The sequence below is a fragment of the Lithobates pipiens genome, unplaced genomic scaffold (genome assembly GCF_037356315.1).
Source record: "Lithobates pipiens isolate NorthernLeopardFrog02 unplaced genomic scaffold, aLitPip1_a1.2 Scaffold_23, whole genome shotgun sequence".
Taxonomy (NCBI): domain Eukaryota; kingdom Metazoa; phylum Chordata; class Amphibia; order Anura; family Ranidae; genus Lithobates; species Lithobates pipiens.
Genome location: NW_027507785.1, coordinates 6,176,878 through 6,196,189, shown reverse-complemented (window position 1 = coordinate 6,196,189; position 19,312 = coordinate 6,176,878). Strand labels below are relative to the sequence as shown.

Here is a 19,312-nt window from a genome sequence, read left to right as displayed (position 1 = left end):
GTTAAAAAGAAGGAGCTGATACATAGATGGGAACTGACAGTGAAGGGGAGAAGAAGCCAAGTTGGGTAGGTCAGGAAGCAGTCTGGAGAAGACTGGGAAGCCCAGCTACATAAAGCACACTAAAGTCTACTGGGACCAGATAAAATGCAGCTATGGAACCGGTGTGACTGTAAATTCTTCACCCCCCCCCCCCCCCATGGGGAATGCAGGTGATCAGCTGCCCCCCCCCCCCCCCCCATGGGGAATGCAGCGGATCAGCTGTGATTGTGCCAGGGAGACAAAGCAAAGGGGGAAGAAAAAAAAAAAGTAAACAGGCTTAGGCGGTTGGAGCTCCAGGATCAGAGAGACGGAGGGAGAGAACAAAGTTACACGGCAGAGCCAACATTAGAGCCAGCGCTGCGAGGGGAGGGGGATTAGTGAGGGACGACAATCGTATGTCTTTACCTCCAGCAGCAGGGAGAGCTGGAGAGACCCGCTTTCAGCTGCTGGAAGAAGGGTTCTGTAATTGTCGTACCTGACTAATCTCCCCTCCCTTTTTCAGGCCCCCCCTGTGTGCTCTGGCCCACTACAAGAGGACTAGTGCCCCCCCCATCAGCGGCCATGGGTGTCAGTCTGGAGGAGCGGGCGATCACAGGCAGGCTGTATTTGCAAGCGGACTATCCCAGGTAATGCCCACATGTGATGCCGAGCCTCCAGTGAATGAAAGGGGTGAGCCAGGTGCAGTCAGGCTGGGGAGGAAAGAGCTAACTGACGCTGGGCGTCTTCTAGGCAGGAAAGGAGGCTGGCTGTTACTCTTCAGTGCATTGCCAGGACTGTCTGACCATCTCCGGCCTTTTCCTTTTCAGTTCCAGGTGGAGCAGAAGAAAAGGGCAGTTGAGGAACGCAGGCGATTCCCTCTGGAGCAGCGTCTGAAGGAGCATATTGTGGGTCAGGAGAGCGCCATCGCCACCGTGGCTGCAGGTAATACTGCTGTATGCCCTTTACGGGCGCTTCTTAAAGAAGTTCTCCGCTAAGCTGTCCTGGTATCTCAAAGGGTGCTGGAATGAGATCGCTATTTAGAATATTGTAATCACGATATACCAAATGGTATGATGTATGTATCGTTGTGTATCTGATTGTATGATGTATGTATTGTGTATCTGGTTGTATGATGTATGTATCATTGTGTATCTCATCTTATGATGTATGTATCTGATTGTATGATGTATGTGTCCAATAATTTTACTTTAATGCATGCGACGATCTATATTTATTATTTAACCCCTTTAAGCTCTAACCAACCCCCTACCCAGACCCCCCTCCCGTGGACCAGAACAGTTTTTGCATGGCCTCCACAGGTTCCTTAATTCTGCAAAATTGACTCCCCAGCCTTCCACTTCCTCTAAGTTTGTATAAAAAAAGGTAATCTGCGATACGCCGCCATTAACGCATCAGCACCGCTGTCATCCAATCACACACCAACAGCTGCGTTCTTACCTGGTTGCTGGTATAAACCGGTCCATACTGCCCTAAGTCTGCTGTCTGCGACCCTCTTTGGTGCCGTTTCCATTTGCGGGAATCCAGCACTGCAGATGCGCCGGCCCCTTGTGGCAGTGTCACTCCTCTTCCGGATCCATTGCAGTAGGAAGTGTGGCGCTGAATCGATATCAACAACATGATTAACTAACAATTCATCCTTAATATTTAGTAATAATATGTAACAAAATATACTCTCAGAAAATCATTTGACAATTCATAGGATTCTTAAAGTCCCTTAATTATTCTTAAAGCCTCTTAGTGTGGAGCATGCATGCTATACAATTATCAGCAGAGCATGTTACATGTACCCCCCCCCCCCCTTCAGCGGGATTGGCCAAAAGTATATATATATATTTTTTTTTTTGGTCAATCCCCCTGAAGATGTAAGCTCCTGACGAAACGCGTTGAGGGTGGCCTATACGTGACATCATCACAGCCAAGAATTGATGTGCAAATCACCTTCCAGTGCAAAAAGAATATAGAACTCCGTGCCAACATAAAGTGAGGTTATAGCCTCTTAGTGTAAAGCATGCATGCTATACAATTGTCAACATAGCATGTTACATGTATCACCCCCCCCGTCTTCAGGGGGATTGGCCAAAAGTATTTTTTTGGTCAATCCCCCGAAGATGTAATCTGACGAAACGCGTTGTGAGGTTGCCTATACGTGACATCATAATGGCCAAGAATTGCTGGTAAAAACACGTGGTTAGCGGTGTTGGGAGGGACGCGGCGTATTGCGAGCCCTGCGTACTTCAGTGATTTTATTTTTTTTATTTTTTTTTTGGGGGGGGGGGGGTGTACGTAGATGGCCTACGGTACAAGTCTGGTTAAAGTGAACCTGTGCTTTACGCCCCTCCTCCTCCTATATAGACAGGCCTTTCTTTTGCTCATCCGTTGTTCAGTTCAGCTAACTGGAGAGGAGACCCTGTACTTCCAGGTATGTCTGACCATGTGACTCGTTCCCCCTCCTCTTCTGTCACAGCGTTGGGGATTGGCCCAGAGCTGCAATAGTGAAAGTGGCGCCACCCTCTGGCTTTTGCAGTAGGTCACAGATCTAAGATAAGAGAGTGGCTGAACAAACTGATCTAATATATATATAGATGTAGCTGTACTGCCTGACGACCTGAGCCGTGCGCGGTAGTCTGCAGGACGTTGGAGCCAAGCTTATACAGCGGGGGAACTTTACAGAGCCCTCGTAAAAAAAAAAAAAAATCTCCAGATCCCCGCAGTGGCCAATTCCACGGATTTCTAAATATAGGGCATTTCCTCATCCAGCGCGGTCGAGGCTCTCCGGGGCGCCATATTGTGGCTTCGTGATTACTCACCGAGGTGCCATGAAGATGTCTGAATCTATAGCAGCCGCGGTGACACTACGTGGTGTCTACAAGGCTGCAGCACCGGCGATGTGGACACGTAGGGGCCCCCCGAAGGAGGCCAGTCTGAAAGATGAACGGAACTGGGCGGCAGGGCCACCAAACAGACAGAAAAGATTTTTAGAAATTCGGATTTATTTATATACACTATATTACCAAAAGTATTGGGACGCCTGCCTTTGCGCACACATGAACTTCAATGGCATCCCAGTCTTAGTTCGTAGGGTTCAGCATTGAGTTGGCTCCGCCCTTTGCAGCTTCAACTCTTCTGGGAAGGCCGTCCACAAGGTTTAGGAGATGTGTCTATGGGAATGTTTGACCATTCTTCCAGAAGAGCGTTTGTGAGGTCAGGCACTGGTGTTGGACGAGACCTGGTTCGCAGTCTCCACTCTAATTCATTCCAAAGGTGTTCTATCAGGTTATGGTCAGGACTCTGTGCAGGCCAGTCAAGTTCCTCCACCCCAAACTCGCTCATCCATGTCTTTATCTTTGTGTACTGGTGCGCAGTCATGTTGGAACAGGAAGGGGCCATTCCCCAAACTGTTCCCACAAAGTTGGGAGCATGAAATTGTCCAAAATGTCTTGGTGTGCTGAGGCCTTAAGAGTTCCCTTCACTGGAACTAAGGGGCCAAACCCAACCCCTGAAAAACAACCCCAAAACCATAATCCCCACCCCCTCCACCAAATGATTTAGACCAGATTCCAAGTTACCATAGAGTGTGCTGTGAGGATTCCAAGTTACCATAGAGTGTGCTATGAGGATTCCACATTACCATAGAGTGTGCTATGAGGATTCCAAGTTATCATAGAGTGTGCTATGAGGATTCCAAGTTACCATAGAGTGTGCTATGAGGATTCCAAGTTACCATAGAGTGTGCTGTGAGGATTCCAAGTTACCATAGAGTGTGCTGTGAGGATTCCAAGTTACCATAGAGTGTGCTATGAGGATTCCACATTACCATAGAGTGTGCTATGAGGATTCCACATTACCATAGAGTGTGCTATGAGGATTCCAAGTTACCATAGAGTGTGCTATGAGGATTCCAAGTTACCATAGAGTGTGCTATGAGGATTCCAAGTTACCATAGAGTGTGCTATGAGGATTCCAAGTTACCATAGAGTGTGCTGTGAGGATTCCAAGTTACCATAGAGTGTGCTGTGAGGATTCCAAGTTACCATAGAGTGTGCTGTGAGGATTCCAAGTTATCATAGAGTGTGCTGTGAGGATTCCAAGTTACCATAGAGTGTGCTGTGAGGATTCCAAGTTACCATAGAGTGTGCTGTGAGGATTCCAAGTTACCATAGAGTGTGCTATGAGGATTCCAAGTTATCATAGAGTGTGCTATGAGGATTCCAAGTTACCATAGAGTGTGCTATGAGGATTCCAAGTTACCATAGAGTGTGCTATGAGGATTCCAAGTTACCATAGAGTGTGCTATGAGGATTCCAAGTTACCATAGAGTGTGCTGTGAGGATTCCAAGTTACCATAGAGTGTGCTGTGAGGATTCCAAGTTACCATAGAGTGTGCTGTGAGGATTCCAAGTTACCATAGAGTGTGCTGTGAGGATTCCAAGTTACCATAGAGTGTGCTGTGAGGATTCCAAGTTACCATAGAGTGTGCTGTGAGGATTCCAAGTTACCATAGAGTGTGCTATGAGGATTCCAAGTTATCATAGAGTGTGCTATGAGGATTCCAAGTTACCATAGAGTGTGCTGTGAGGATTCCAAGTTACCATAGAGTGTGCTATGAGGATTCCAAGTTATCATAGAGTGTGCTATGAGGATTCCAAGTTACCATAGAGTGTGCTGTGAGGATTCCAAGTTACCATAGAGTGTGCTATGAGGATTCCAAGTTATCATAGAGTGTGCTATGAGGATTCCAAGTTACCATAGAGTGTGCTATGAGGATTCCAAGTTACCATAGAGTGTGCTGTGAGGATTCCAAGTTACCATAGAGTGTGCTATGAGGATTCCAAGTTATCATAGAGTGTGCTGTGAGGATTCCAAGTTACCATAGAGTGTGCTATGAGGATTCCAAGTTACCATAGAGTGTGCTATGAGGATTCCAAGTTATCATAGAGTGTGCTATGAGGATTCCAAGTTACCATAGAGTGTGCTATGAGGATTCCAAGTTACCATAGAGTGTGCTGTGAGGATTCCAAGTTATCATAGAGTGTGCTGTGAGGATTCCAAGTTACCATAGAGTGTGCTGTGAGGATTCCAAGTTATCATAGAGTGTGCTATGAGGATTCCAAGTTACCATAGAGTGTGCTGTGAGGATTCCAAGTTACCATAGAGTGTGCTGTGAGGATTCCAAGTTACCATAGAGTGTGCTGTGAGGATTCCAAGTTACCATAGAGTGTGCTGTGAGGATTCCAAGTTACCATAGAGTGGTACCAACCAGGGTTCCCTAGGGCTGTTTCAGAGGTTGCCAGGTGTTCCTTGAGCAAAGAGAAATCTCTGCCTCTCAGATACGTTCCCACTGACACCATTGATCTTTTTAGTTATATGTTGGTGGAAAAACTCTTCCCAGTGACCACAAGTGTAAGGAGCCTTTGTCCCACTGACCATTATCACAAGTTTTATAGATAGTCATTTTTAGTCGAGGTTCACTGAGACTGGAAAGAGATTTCAAGGGTTCCTCTGTGTTGGCAAGGTTGGGAAAGGCTGCCATAGAGTGTGCTATGAGATCTCTGCTACCATAGATGAAAACATGACAGCTTCATGTTATCATAGAGAGTGCTAGGAGGAATCTGTTACCACATCAATGCCTTGAGAACACCATGCTTTCATAAAGGGTGCCATGAGTATACCATGTTACCATAGATGGTGCCATTGGGACTTCATGTTACAAAGGTAGTGCTATAATGAGGACTCCATGTTGTCGTCATAGAGAGTCGTATGAGAACTCCATGTTACCAAAGAGAGTGCCATGAGGACTCCTTGTTATCATATAGTGCTAGGAAGACTCTGTTGCCTACTAGCACTCTATGCCATGGGGACCTCACATTACCATGGAGAGTGCTATGAGGGCTCCATGTTATCATAGAGTGCTCTGAGGGCTCCATGTTATCATAGAGTGCTCTGAGAACTCCATGTTATCATAGAGTGTTATGAGGGCTCCTTGTTATCATAGAGTGCTCTGAGGGCTCCTTGTTATCATAGAGTGCTATGAGGGCTCCATGGTACCATAGAGTGCTATGAGGGCTCCATGTTATCATAGAGTGCTATGAGGGCTCCATGTTATAATAGAGTGCTAAGAGGGCTCCTTGTCATCATAGAGTGCTCTGAGGGCTCCTTGTCATCATAGAGTGCTCTGAGAACTCCATGTTATCATAGAGTGTTATGAGGGCTCCTTGTCATCATAGAGTGCTATGAGGACTCCATGTTATAATAGAGTGCTATGAGGGCTCCTTGTCATCATAGAGTGCTATGAGGACTCCATGTTATAATAGAGTGCTATGAGGGCTCCTTGTCATAGAGCGCTACGAGTTCTCCTTATCATAGAGCGCTATGAGGGCTCCATGTTATCATAGAGCGCTATGAGGGCTCCTTGTTACTATAGAGAGTGCTGGCAGGAATACACCCTGTATCATTAAACAACGATCACTGTGCTGCAGAGACTTTGTCTAGGCAGGGGTGATGTCATCAGTTTGCTGCGGTTAAGTGAAAACATTTCCTCAGTCTCCCCTCCCCCAGAGATCAGACTGCAACATTGTAATTTTTGTACCAAGTCACAAAGGGAGAGGCTGCAGCAGGGGTCTGATCTGTGTCAGACGTTTGGGAACACAGGCACCATTATTTGATTGTGTCATCTCTGAACCAGCATCTCAGTCGCAGGTAGTAGGTAGTTACCTTGGATGATGCCTGATAAAACATGGTGCCGTCCTCCTGGAGAGGAAAGCAGATGAAGACATTGTCAGGGGGAGTACTGACTGATGCAATGGTGGGGTATAATAGTGGAGTACTGATGCCCCCCCTCCATGGTGGGGTATAATAGTGGAGTACCGATGCCCCCCCCCCCCCGCCATGGTGGGGTATAATAGTGGAGTACTGATGGCCCCCGCCATGGTGGGGTATAATAGTGGAGTACTGATGCCCTCCCACCATGGTGGGATATAGTAGTGAGTACTGATGCCCTCCCACCATGGTGGGGTATAATAGTGGAGTACTGATGCCCTCCCACCATGGTGGGGTATAATAGTGGAGTACTGATGCCCTCCCACCATGGTGGGGTATAATAGCAGAGTACTAATGCCCTCCCAGCATGGTGGGGTATAATAGTGGAGTACTGATGCCCTCCCACCATGGTGGGGTATAATAGCGGAGTACTGATGCCCTCCCACCATGGTGGGGTATAATAGCGGAGTACTGATGCCCTCCCACCATGGTGGGGTATAATAGCGGAGTACTGATGCCCTCCCACCATGGTGGGGTATAATAGCGGAGTACTGATGCCCTCCCACCATGGTGGGGTATAATAGCGGAGTACTGATGCCCTCCCACCATGGTGGGGTATAATAGCGGAGTACTGATGCCCTCCCACCATGGTGGGGTATAATAGCGGAGTACTGATGCCCTCCCACCATGGTGGGGTATAATAGCGGAGTACTGATGCCCTCCCACCATGGTGGGGTATAATAGCGGAGTACTGATGCCCCCCCTGCCATGGTGGGGTATAATAGCGGAGTACTGATGCCCCCCCTGCCATGGTGGGGTATAATAGCGGAGTACTGATGCCCTCCCACCATGGTGGGGTATAATAGCGGAGTACTGATGCCCTCCCACCATGGTGGGGTATAATAGCGGAGTACTGATGCCCTCCCACCATGGTGGGGTATAATAGCGGAGTACTGATGCCCCCCCTGCCATGGTGGGGTATAATAGCGGAGTACTGATGCCCCCCCTGCCATGGTGGGGTATAATAGCGGAGTACTGATGCCCTCCCACCATGGTGGGGTATAATAGCGGAGTACTGATGTTCCATATGGCTATGGATTGTATCTCCGGCAGTGGCGTTGGCTCGTCTCCCCGGCCGGTTCTGTGCCCGCAGGCGGTGTTGGGTAATTGGCGTGGTGTGATGAATGTTGTGTGTCTGTGTGTGACACGGGGTGGTGTCTCTGTACATTAGACCTGCTCTCTTTATGGGCCCCCTGATTGAATTATGGGAAACGTGCCTGAGATCCCTCTCTTCAAATCCACCCCCCCCGCCCCCAACCATCGCCAGCCGCGGGATATCGGCGCTGTCCGCGGCCGTTCTGCTGCCGCGCTCTCAGCTAAGTGGAAGGGACGGAATTTTCATTTAGCGATCCGTTGTGCTGATGGCCCTGCAGCTGTCCTGTGCGCGGTGCGGGGGAGGGGGGGGGGCAGTTAACCCCCTTCGCAGCGTGCTGCCTCTCGATTGGACGAGAACAGCCGGCTGTGGATGGCGATCGGGTGTGCCTACACTGTCTTTCTTATTTCTTTTTTTAGGGGGCTTCGGGGAAAATTTGGGAGGTCCTTTTTTTTTTTTTTTTTTTACGGTAGCAGCCAAATGGAATTTAATATTGTATTTATTGTCCGGCCACCAAATCGCAGAACCCCCCCCCCCCACTTCCTGTGTCACTGCCACGCCCATTGGACCCCTGCGTCACCCTGCGTCTCAGCTTCGCTCAGGTTCGAAATGCGTCTGAGTCAGGGAACGTCCTAATGAGCTTCGGCTCACCTTCTAGATCGGTAGCCGGTGCCAAGGTTTGCATTACGGCGTCATCCCCGGTGGTCTCTCTGCAGAGATCCAACGCATCCTCCTGCTCTACAATCAACAAAGCTCATGATCATGGAAGCAGTGGCCTCTCCGACACACACCCCCCCCCCTTGCTGAGTCAGGCCTATAGGATGGGGGGCGTGTGTCGGGGAGACCACTGCTTCCACATAAGGATAATGAGTTTTAACGATTACAGAGCTTTGAGTCACCGAAGGGGGGAGCGTCGGGGAGACCACTGCTTCCACACAGGGCTCATGAGCTTTACTGGGGCCTTAGAAACAAAGAGAGGTTGCGGCTTGGAAGCAGATCCCATCAGATGCTCCCTACGATCGCCATCATCAGTGGGGGCCGCCAAAGACTTCATATCTAGGTTTCAGTTCCTCTACGGAAGAACGCAATGACCCCCCCCCACCGCGTGGCAGTGTTTAGGCCTGGTGATTGGCTTCCTCCCTGGCGCGGAACGCTGCTTTCAGATTTTTTTGCAAGTATTTGTTATAGCGGTTGTCAGCCTTGTGAGTGTGGAGAGCGGGTGGGGGGACCAGAGAACGGGCGGGTGGGATGTGAGCAGATCGCGGTGTGGGACGGGTAGAGTTGGAGGCCTCTCAGGAACTGTCAGTGAGCTGGTTGGCCACCCGACAAAGAGGGAGATTCATTTCCATTCTGATGTTATGTATATAAATCTCCGACATCTGGAGGGACATCAGCAGATGGGGAGAGAACAAGAGTACAAGAAGCGTCTGTGGTGACCTCTGACCCGGTATGACGACTGACACCTACCGGTATGTAAGGAACATTCTTCTCACCGATCACCAATGTAAGGAACATTCTTCTCACTGATCACCAATGTAAGGAACATTCTTCTCACTGATCACCAATGTAAGGAACATTCTTCCCACTGATCACCAATGTAAGGAACATTCTTCCCACTGACCACCAATGTAAGGAACATTCTTCCCACTGATCACCAATGTAAGGAACATTCTTCCCACTGATCACCAATGTAAGGAACATTCTTCCCACTGACCACCAATGTAAGGAACATTCTTCTCACTGATCACCAATGTAAGGAACATTCTTCTCACTGATCACCAATGTAAGGAACATTCTTCTCACTGACAACCAATGTAAGGAACATTCTTCTCACTGATCACCAATGTAAGGAACATTCTTCCCACTGATCACCAATGTAAGGAGCATTCTTCTCACTGATCACCAATGTAAGGAACATTCTTCTCACTGATCACCAATGTAAGGAACATTCTTCTCACTGATCACCAATGTAAGGAACATTCTTCTCACTGATCACCAATGTAAGGAACATTCTTCTCACTGATCACCAATGTAAGGAACATTCTTCCCACTGATCACCAATGTAAGGAACATTCTTCTCACTGATCACCAATGTAAGGAACATTCTTCCCACTGATCACCAATGTAAGGGACCTTCTTCTCACTGATCACCAATGTAAGGGACATTCTTCTCACTGATCACCAATGTAAGGAACATTCTTCTCACTGATCACCAATGTAAGGAACATTCTTCTCACTGATCACCAATGTAAGGAGCATTCTTCCCACCGATCACCAATGTAAGGAACATTCTTCTCACTGATCACCAATGTAAGGGACATTCTTCTCACTGATCACCAATGTAAGGAGCATTCTTCTCACTGATCACCAATGTAAGGGACATTCTTCTCACTGATCACCAATGTAAGGAACATTCTTCTCACTGATCACCAATGTAAGGAACATTCTTCTCACTGATCACCAATGTAAGGAGCATTCTTCCCACCGATCACCAATGTAAGGAACATTCTTCTCACTGATCACCAATGTAAGGGACATTCTTCTCACTGATCACCAATGTAAGGAACATTCTTCTTACTGATCACCAATGTAAGGAACATTCTTCCCACTGATCACCAATGTAAGGAGCATTCTTCCCACTGATCACCAATGTAAGGAACATTCTTCTCACTGATCACCAATGTAAGGAACATTCTTCTCACTGATCACCAATGTAAGGAACATTCTTCTCACTGACCACCAATGTAAGGATCATTCTTCTCACTGATCACCAATGTAAGGAACATTCTTCTCACTGATCACCAATGTAAGGAACATTCTTCTCACTGATCACCAATGTAAGGGACATTCTTCTCACTGATCACCAATGTAAGGAACATTCTTCTCACTGATCACCAATGTAAGGGACATTCTTCTCACTGATCACCAATGTAAGGAACATTCTTCTCACTGACCACCAATGTAAGGAACATTCTTCTCACTGATCACCAATGTAAGGAACATTCTTCTCACTGATCACCAATGTAAGGGACATTCTTCTCACTGATCACCAATGTAAGGAACATTCTTCTTACTGATCACCAATGTAAGGAACATTCTTCCCACTGATCACCAATGTAAGGAGCATTCTTCCCACTGATCACCAATGTAAGGAACATTCTTCTCACTGATCACCAATGTAAGGAACATTCTTCTCACTGATCACCAATGTAAGGAACATTCTTCCCACTGATCACCAATGTAAGGAACATTCTTCCCACTGATCACCAATGTAAGGGACATTCTTCCCACTGATCACCAATGTAAGGAACATTCTTCCCACTGATCACCAATGTAAGGGACATTCTTCCCACTGATCACCAATGTAAGGAACATTCTTCTCACTGATCACCAATGTAAGGAACATTCTTCTCACTGATCACCAATGTAAGGAACATTCTTCCCACTGATCACCAATGTAAGGAACATTCTTCTCACTGACAACCAATGTAAGGAACATTCTTCTCACTGATCACCAATGTAAGGAACATTCTTCCCACTGATCACCAATGTAAGGAACATTCTTCTCACTGATCACCAATGTAAGGAACATTCTTCTCACTGATCACCAATGTAAGGAACATTCTTCTCACTGACAACCAATGTAAGGAACATTCTTCTCACTGATCACCAATGTAAGGAACATTCTTCCCACTGATCACCAATGTAAGGAACATTCTTCTCACTGATCACCAATGTAAGGAACATTCTTCTCACTGATCACCAATGTAAGGGACATTCTTCCCACTGATCTCCAATGTAAGGAACATTCTTCTCACTGATCACCAATGTAAGGAACATTCTTCTCACTGATCACCAATGTAAGGAACATTCTTCTCACTGATCACCAATGTAAGGAACATTCTTCTCACTGATCACCAATGTAAGGAGCATTCTTCCCACTGATCACCAATGTAAGGAACATTCTTCTCACTGATCACCAATGTAAGGAGCATTCTTCCCACTGATCACCAATGTAAGGAACATTCTTCCCACTGACCTCCAATGTAAGGATCATTCTTCTCACTGATCACCAATGTAAGGAGCATTCTTCCCACTGATCACCAATGTAAGGAACATTCTTCCCACTGATCACCAATGTAAGGAACATTCTTCGCACTGATCACCAATGTAAGGAACATTCTTCTCACTGATCACCAATGTAAGGAACATTCTTCTCACTGATCACCAATGTAAGGAGCATTCTTCCCACTGATCACCAATGTAAGGAACATTCTTCCCACTGATCACCAATGTAAGGAACATTCTTCCCACTGATCACCAATGTAAGGAACATTCTTCCCACTGACCTCCAATGTAAGGAACATTCTTCTCACTGATCACCAATGTAAGGAGCATTCTTCCCACTGATCACCAATGTAAGGAACATTCTTCCCACTGATCACCAATGTAAGGAACATTCTTCCCACTGATCACCAATGTAAGGAACATTCTTCCCACTGATCACCAATGTAAGGAACATTCTTCCCACTGATCACCAATGTAAGGAACATTCTTCTCACTGATCACCAATGTAAGGAACATTCTTCTCACTGATCACCAATGTAAGGAACATTCTTCTCACTGATCACCAATGTAAGGAACATTCTTCTCACTGATCACCAATGTAAGGAACATTCTTCCCACTGATCACCAATGTAAGGAACATTCTTCCTACTGATCACCAATGTAAGGAACATTCTTCTCACTGATCACCAATGTAAGGAACATTCTTCTCACTGACAACCAATGTAAGGAACATTCTTCTCACTGATCACCAATGTAAGGAACATTCTTCTCACTGATCACCAATGTAAGGAACATTCTTCCCACTGATCACCAATGTAAGGAACATTCTTCTCACTGATCACCAATGTAAGGAACATTCTTCTCACTGATCACCAATGTAAGGAACATTCTTCTCACTGATCACCAATGTAAGGAACATTCTTCCCACTGATCACCAATGTAAGGAACATTCTTCTCACTGATCACCAATGTAAGGAACATTCTTCTCACTGATCACCAATGTAAGGAACATTCTTCTCACTGACAACCAATGTAAGGAACATTCTTCTCACTGATCACCAATGTAAGGAACATTCTTCCCACTGATCACCAATGCAAGGAACATTCTTCTCACTGATCACCAATGTAAGGAACATTCTTCCCACTGATCACCAATGTAAGGAACATTCTTCCCACTGATCACCAATGTAAGGAACATTCTTCTCACTGATCTCCAATGTAAGGGACATTCTTCTCACTGATCACCAATGTAAGGAACATTCTTCTCACTGATCACCAATGTAAGGAACATTCTTCTCACTGACAACCAATGTAAGGAACATTCTTCCCACTGATCACCAATGTAAGGAACATTCTTCTCACTGATCACCAATGTAAGGAACATTCTTCTCACTGATCACCAATGTAAGGAACATTCTTCCCACTGATCACCAATGTAAGGAACATTCTTCTCACTGATCACCAATGTAAGGAACATTCTTCTCACTGACAACCAATGTAAGGAACATTCTTCTCACTGATCACCAATGTAAGGAACATTCTTCTCACTGACAACCAATGTAAGGAACATTCTTCTCACTGATCACCAATGTAAGGAACATTCTTCCCACTGATCACCAATGTAAGGAACATTCTTCCCACTGATCACCAATGTAAGGAACATTCTTCTCACTGATCACCAATGTAAGGAACATTCTTCTCACTGATCACCAATGTAAGGAACATTCTTCTCACTGACAACCAATGTAAGGAACATTCTTCTCACTGATCACCAATGTAAGGAACATTCTTCTCACTGATCACCAATGTAAGGAACATTCTTCTCACTGATCACCAATGTAAGGGACATTCTTCTCACTGATCACCAATGTAAGGAACATTCTTCTCACTGATCACCACTGTAAGGAACATTCTTCTCACTGATCACCACTGTAAGGAACATTCTTCTCACTGACAACCAATGTAAGGAACATTCTTCTCACTGACCACCAATGTAAGGAACATTCTTCTCACTGACCACCAATGTAAGGAACATTCTTCTCACTGATCACCAATGTAAGGAACATTCTTCTCACTGATCACCAATGTAAGGAACATTCTTCCCACTGATCACCAATGTAAGGAACGTTCTTCTCACTGATCACCAATGTAAGGAACGTTCTTCCCACTGATCACCAATGTAAGGAACATTCTTCCCACTGATCACCAATGTAAGGAACATTCTTCCCACTGATCACCAATGTAAGGAACATTCTTCCCACTGATCACCAATGTAAGGAGCATTCTTCTCACTGACAACCAATGTAAGGAACATTCTTCTCGCTGATCACCAATGTAAGGAACATTCTTCTCGCTGATCACCAATGTAAGGAACATTCTTCTCGCTGATCACCAATGTAAGGGATATTCTTCTCACTGATCACCAATGTAAGGAACATTCTTCCCACTGATCACCAATGTAAGGAACATTCTTCCCACTGATCACCAATGTAAGGAACATTCTTCCCACTGATCACCAATGTAAGGAACATTCTTCTCACTGATCACCAATGTAAGGAACATTCTTCTCACTGATCACCAATGTAAGGAACATTCTTCTCACTGATCACCAATGTAAGGAACATTCTTCTCACTGATCACCAATGTAAGGAACATTCTTCTCACTGATCACCAATGTAAGGAACATTCTTCTCACTGATCACCAGTGTAAGGAACATTCTTCCCACTGATCACCAATGTAAGGAACATTCTTCTCACTGATCACCAATGTAAGGAACATTCTTCTCACTGATCACCAATGTAAGGAACATTCTTCCCACTGATCACCAATGTAAGGAACATTCTTCTCACTGATCACCAATGTAAGGAACATTCTTCTCACTGATCACCAATGTAAGGAACATTCTTCTCACTGATCACCAATGTAAGGGACATTCTTCTCACTGATCACCAATGTAAGGAACATTCTTCTCACTGATCACCAATGTAAGGAACATTCTTCTCACTGATCACCAATGTAAGGAACATTCTTCTCACTGATCACCAATGTAAGGAACATTCTTCTCACTGATCACCAATGTAAGGAACATTCTTCTCACTGATCACCAATGTAAGGAACATTCTTCTCACTGATCACCAATGTAAGGAACATTCTTCTCACTGATCACCAATGTAAGGAACATTCTTCCCACTGATCACCAATGTAAGGAACATTCTTCTCACTGATCACCAATGTAAGGAACATTCTTCTCACTGATCACCAATGTAAGGAACATTCTTCCCACTGATCACCAATGTAAGGAACATTCTTCTCACTGATCACCAATGTAAGGAACATTCTTCTCACTGATCACCAATGTAAGGAACATTCTTCTCACTGATCACCAATGTAAGGGACATTCTTCTCACTGATCACCAATGTAAGGAACATTCTTCTCACTGATCACCAATGTAAGGAACATTCTTCTCACTGATCACCAATGTAAGGAACATTCTTCTCACTGATCACCAATGTAAGGAACATTCTTCTCACTGATCACCAATGTAAGGGACATTCTTCTCACTGATCACCAATGTAAGGAACATTCTTCTCACTGATCACCAATGTAAGGAACATTCTTCCCACTGATCACCAATGTAAGGAACATTCTTCTCACTGATCACCAATGTAAGGAACATTCTTCTCACTGATCACCAATGTAAGGAACATTCTTCTCACTGATCACCAATGTAAGGGACATTCTTCTCACTGATCACCAATGTAAGGAACATTCTTCTCACTGATCACCAATGTAAGGAACATTCTTCTCACTGATCACCAATGTAAGGAACATTCTTCTCACTGATCACCAATGTAAGGAACATTCTTCTCACTGATCACCAATGTAAGGAACATTCTTCTCACTGATCACCAATGTAAGGGACATTCTTCTCACTGATCACCAATGTAAGGAACATTCTTCTCACTGATCACCACTGTAAGGAACATTCTTCTCACTGATCACCACTGTAAGGAACATTCTTCTCACTGACAACCAATGTAAGGAACATTCTTCTCACTGACCACCAATGTAAGGAACATTCTTCTCACTGACCACCAATGTAAGGAACATTCTTCTCACTGATCACCAATGTAAGGAACATTCTTCTCACTGATCACCAATGTAAGGAACATTCTTCCCACTGATCACCAATGTAAGGAACGTTCTTCTCACTGATCACCAATGTAAGGAACGTTCTTCCCACTGATCACCAATGTAAGGAACATTCTTCCCACTGATCACCAATGTAAGGAACATTCTTCCCACTGATCACCAATGTAAGGAACATTCTTCCCACTGATCACCAATGTAAGGAGCATTCTTCTCACTGACAACCAATGTAAGGAACATTCTTCTCGCTGATCACCAATGTAAGGAACATTCTTCTCGCTGATCACCAATGTAAGGAACATTCTTCTCGCTGATCACCAATGTAAGGGATATTCTTCTCACTGATCACCAATGTAAGGAACATTCTTCCCACTGATCACCAATGTAAGGAACATTCTTCCCACTGATCACCAATGTAAGGAACATTCTTCCCACTGATCACCAATGTAAGGAACATTCTTCTCACTGATCACCAATGTAAGGAACATTCTTCTCACTGATCACCAATGTAAGGAACATTCTTCTCACTGATCACCAATGTAAGGAACATTCTTCTCACTGATCACCAATGTAAGGAACATTCTTCTCACTGATCACCAATGTAAGGAACATTCTTCTCACTGATCACCAGTGTAAGGAACATTCTTCCCACTGATCACCAATGTAAGGAACATTCTTCTCACTGATCACCAATGTAAGGAACATTCTTCTCACTGATCACCAATGTAAGGAACATTCTTCCCACTGATCACCAATGTAAGGAACATTCTTCTCACTGATCACCAATGTAAGGAACATTCTTCTCACTGATCACCAATGTAAGGAACATTCTTCTCACTGATCACCAATGTAAGGGACATTCTTCTCACTGATCACCAATGTAAGGAACATTCTTCTCACTGATCACCAATGTAAGGAACATTCTTCTCACTGATCACCAATGTAAGGAACATTCTTCTCACTGATCACCAATGTAAGGAACATTCTTCTCACTGATCACCAATGTAAGGAACATTCTTCTCACTGATCACCAATGTAAGGAACATTCTTCTCACTGATCACCAATGTAAGGAACATTCTTCTCACTGATCACCAATGTAAGGAACATTCTTCCCACTGATCACCAATGTAAGGAACATTCTTCTCACTGATCACCAATGTAAGGAACATTCTTCTCACTGATCACCAATGTAAGGAACATTCTTCCCACTGATCACCAATGTAAGGAACATTCTTCTCACTGATCACCAATGTAAGGAACATTCTTCTCACTGATCACCAATGTAAGGAACATTCTTCTCACTGATCACCAATGTAAGGGACATTCTTCTCACTGATCACCAATGTAAGGAACATTCTTCTCACTGATCACCAATGTAAGGAACATTCTTCTCACTGATCACCAATGTAAGGAACATTCTTCTCACTGATCACCAATGTAAGGAACATTCTTCTCACTGATCACCAATGTAAGGGACATTCTTCTCACTGATCACCAATGTAAGGAACATTCTTCTCACTGATCACCAATGTAAGGAACATTCTTCTCACTGATCACCAATGTAAGGAACATTCTTCCCACTGATCACCAATGTAAGGAACATTCTTCCCACTGATCACCAATGTAAGGAACATTCTTCTCACTGATCACCAATGTAAGGAACATTCTTCTCACTGATCACCAATGTAAGGAACATTCTTCTCACTGATCACCAATGTAAGGAACATTCTTCTCACTGATCACCAATGTAAGGAACATTCTTCTCACTGATCACCAATGTAAGGAACATTCTTCCCACTGATCACCAATGTAAGGAGCATTCTTCCCACTGATCACCAATGTAAGGAACATTCTTCTCACTGATCACCAATGTAAGGAACATTCTTCTCACTGATCACCAATGTAAGGAACATTCTTCTCACTGATCACCAATGTAAGGAACATTCTTCTCACTGATCACCAATGTAAGGAACATTCTTCTCACTGATCACCAATGTAAGGAACATTCTTCTCACTGATCACCAGTGTAAGGAACATTCTTCCCACTGATCACCAATGTAAGGAACATTCTTCTCACTGATCACCAATGTAAGGAACATTCTTCTCACTGATCACCAATGTAAGGAACATTCTTCCCACTGATCACCAATGTAAGGAACATTCTTCTCACTGATCACCAATGTAAGGAACATTCTTCTCACTGATCACCAATGTAAGGAACATTCTTCTCACTGATCACCAATGTAAGGGACATTCTTCTCACTGATCACCAATGTAAGGAACATTCTTCTCACTGATCACCAATGTAAGGAACATTCTTCTCACTGATCACCAATGTAAGGAACATTCTTCTCACTGATCACCAATGTAAGGAACATTCTTCTCACTGATCACCAATGTAAGGAACATTCTTCTCACTGATCACCAATGTAAGGAACATTCTTCTCACTGATCACCAATGTAAGGAACATTCTTCTCACTGATCACCAATGTAAGGAACATTCTTCCCACTGATCACCAATGTAAGGAACATTCTTCTCACTGATCACCAATGTAAGGAACATTCTTCTCACTGATCACCAATGTAAGGAACATTCTTCCCACTGATCACCAATGTAAGGAACATTCTTCTCACTGATCACCAATGTAAGGAACATTCTTCTCACTGATCACCAATGTAAGGAACATTCTTCTCACTGATCACCAATGTAAGGGACATTCTTCTCACTGATCACCAATGTAAGGAACATTCTTCTCACTGATCACCAATGTAAGGAACATTCTTCTCACTGATCACCAATGTAAGGAACATTCTTCTCACTGATCACCAATGTAAGGAACATTCTTCTCACTGATCACCAATGTAAGGGACATTCTTCTCACTGATCACCAATGTAAGGAACATTCTTCTCACTGATCACCAATGTAAGGAACATTCTTCTCACTGATCACCAATGTAAGGAACATTCTTCCCACTGATCACCAATGTAAGGAACATTCTTCCCACTGATCACCAATGTAAGGAACATTCTTCTCACTGATCACCAATGTAAGGAACATTCTTCTCACTGATCACCAATGTAAGGAACATTCTTCTCACTGATCACCAATGTAAGGAACATTCTTCTCACTGATCACCAATGT

At 44.5% G+C, this 19,312-nt stretch overlaps 1 protein-coding gene across 2 annotated transcripts in view; it reads left to right on the top strand.

The window, feature by feature from the left end:
* Positions 1-19,312, top strand: part of CLPB (ClpB family mitochondrial disaggregase) — a 167,940-nt gene that overhangs the window by 89,912 nt on the left and 58,716 nt on the right. For both annotated transcript variants that reach the window (XM_077451127.1, XM_077451126.1), the window contains exon 7: positions 846-960. In XM_077451127.1, the coding sequence (XP_077307253.1) occupies positions 846-960 (115 nt within the window). The remainder of the gene's footprint in view (positions 1-845; positions 961-19,312) is intronic.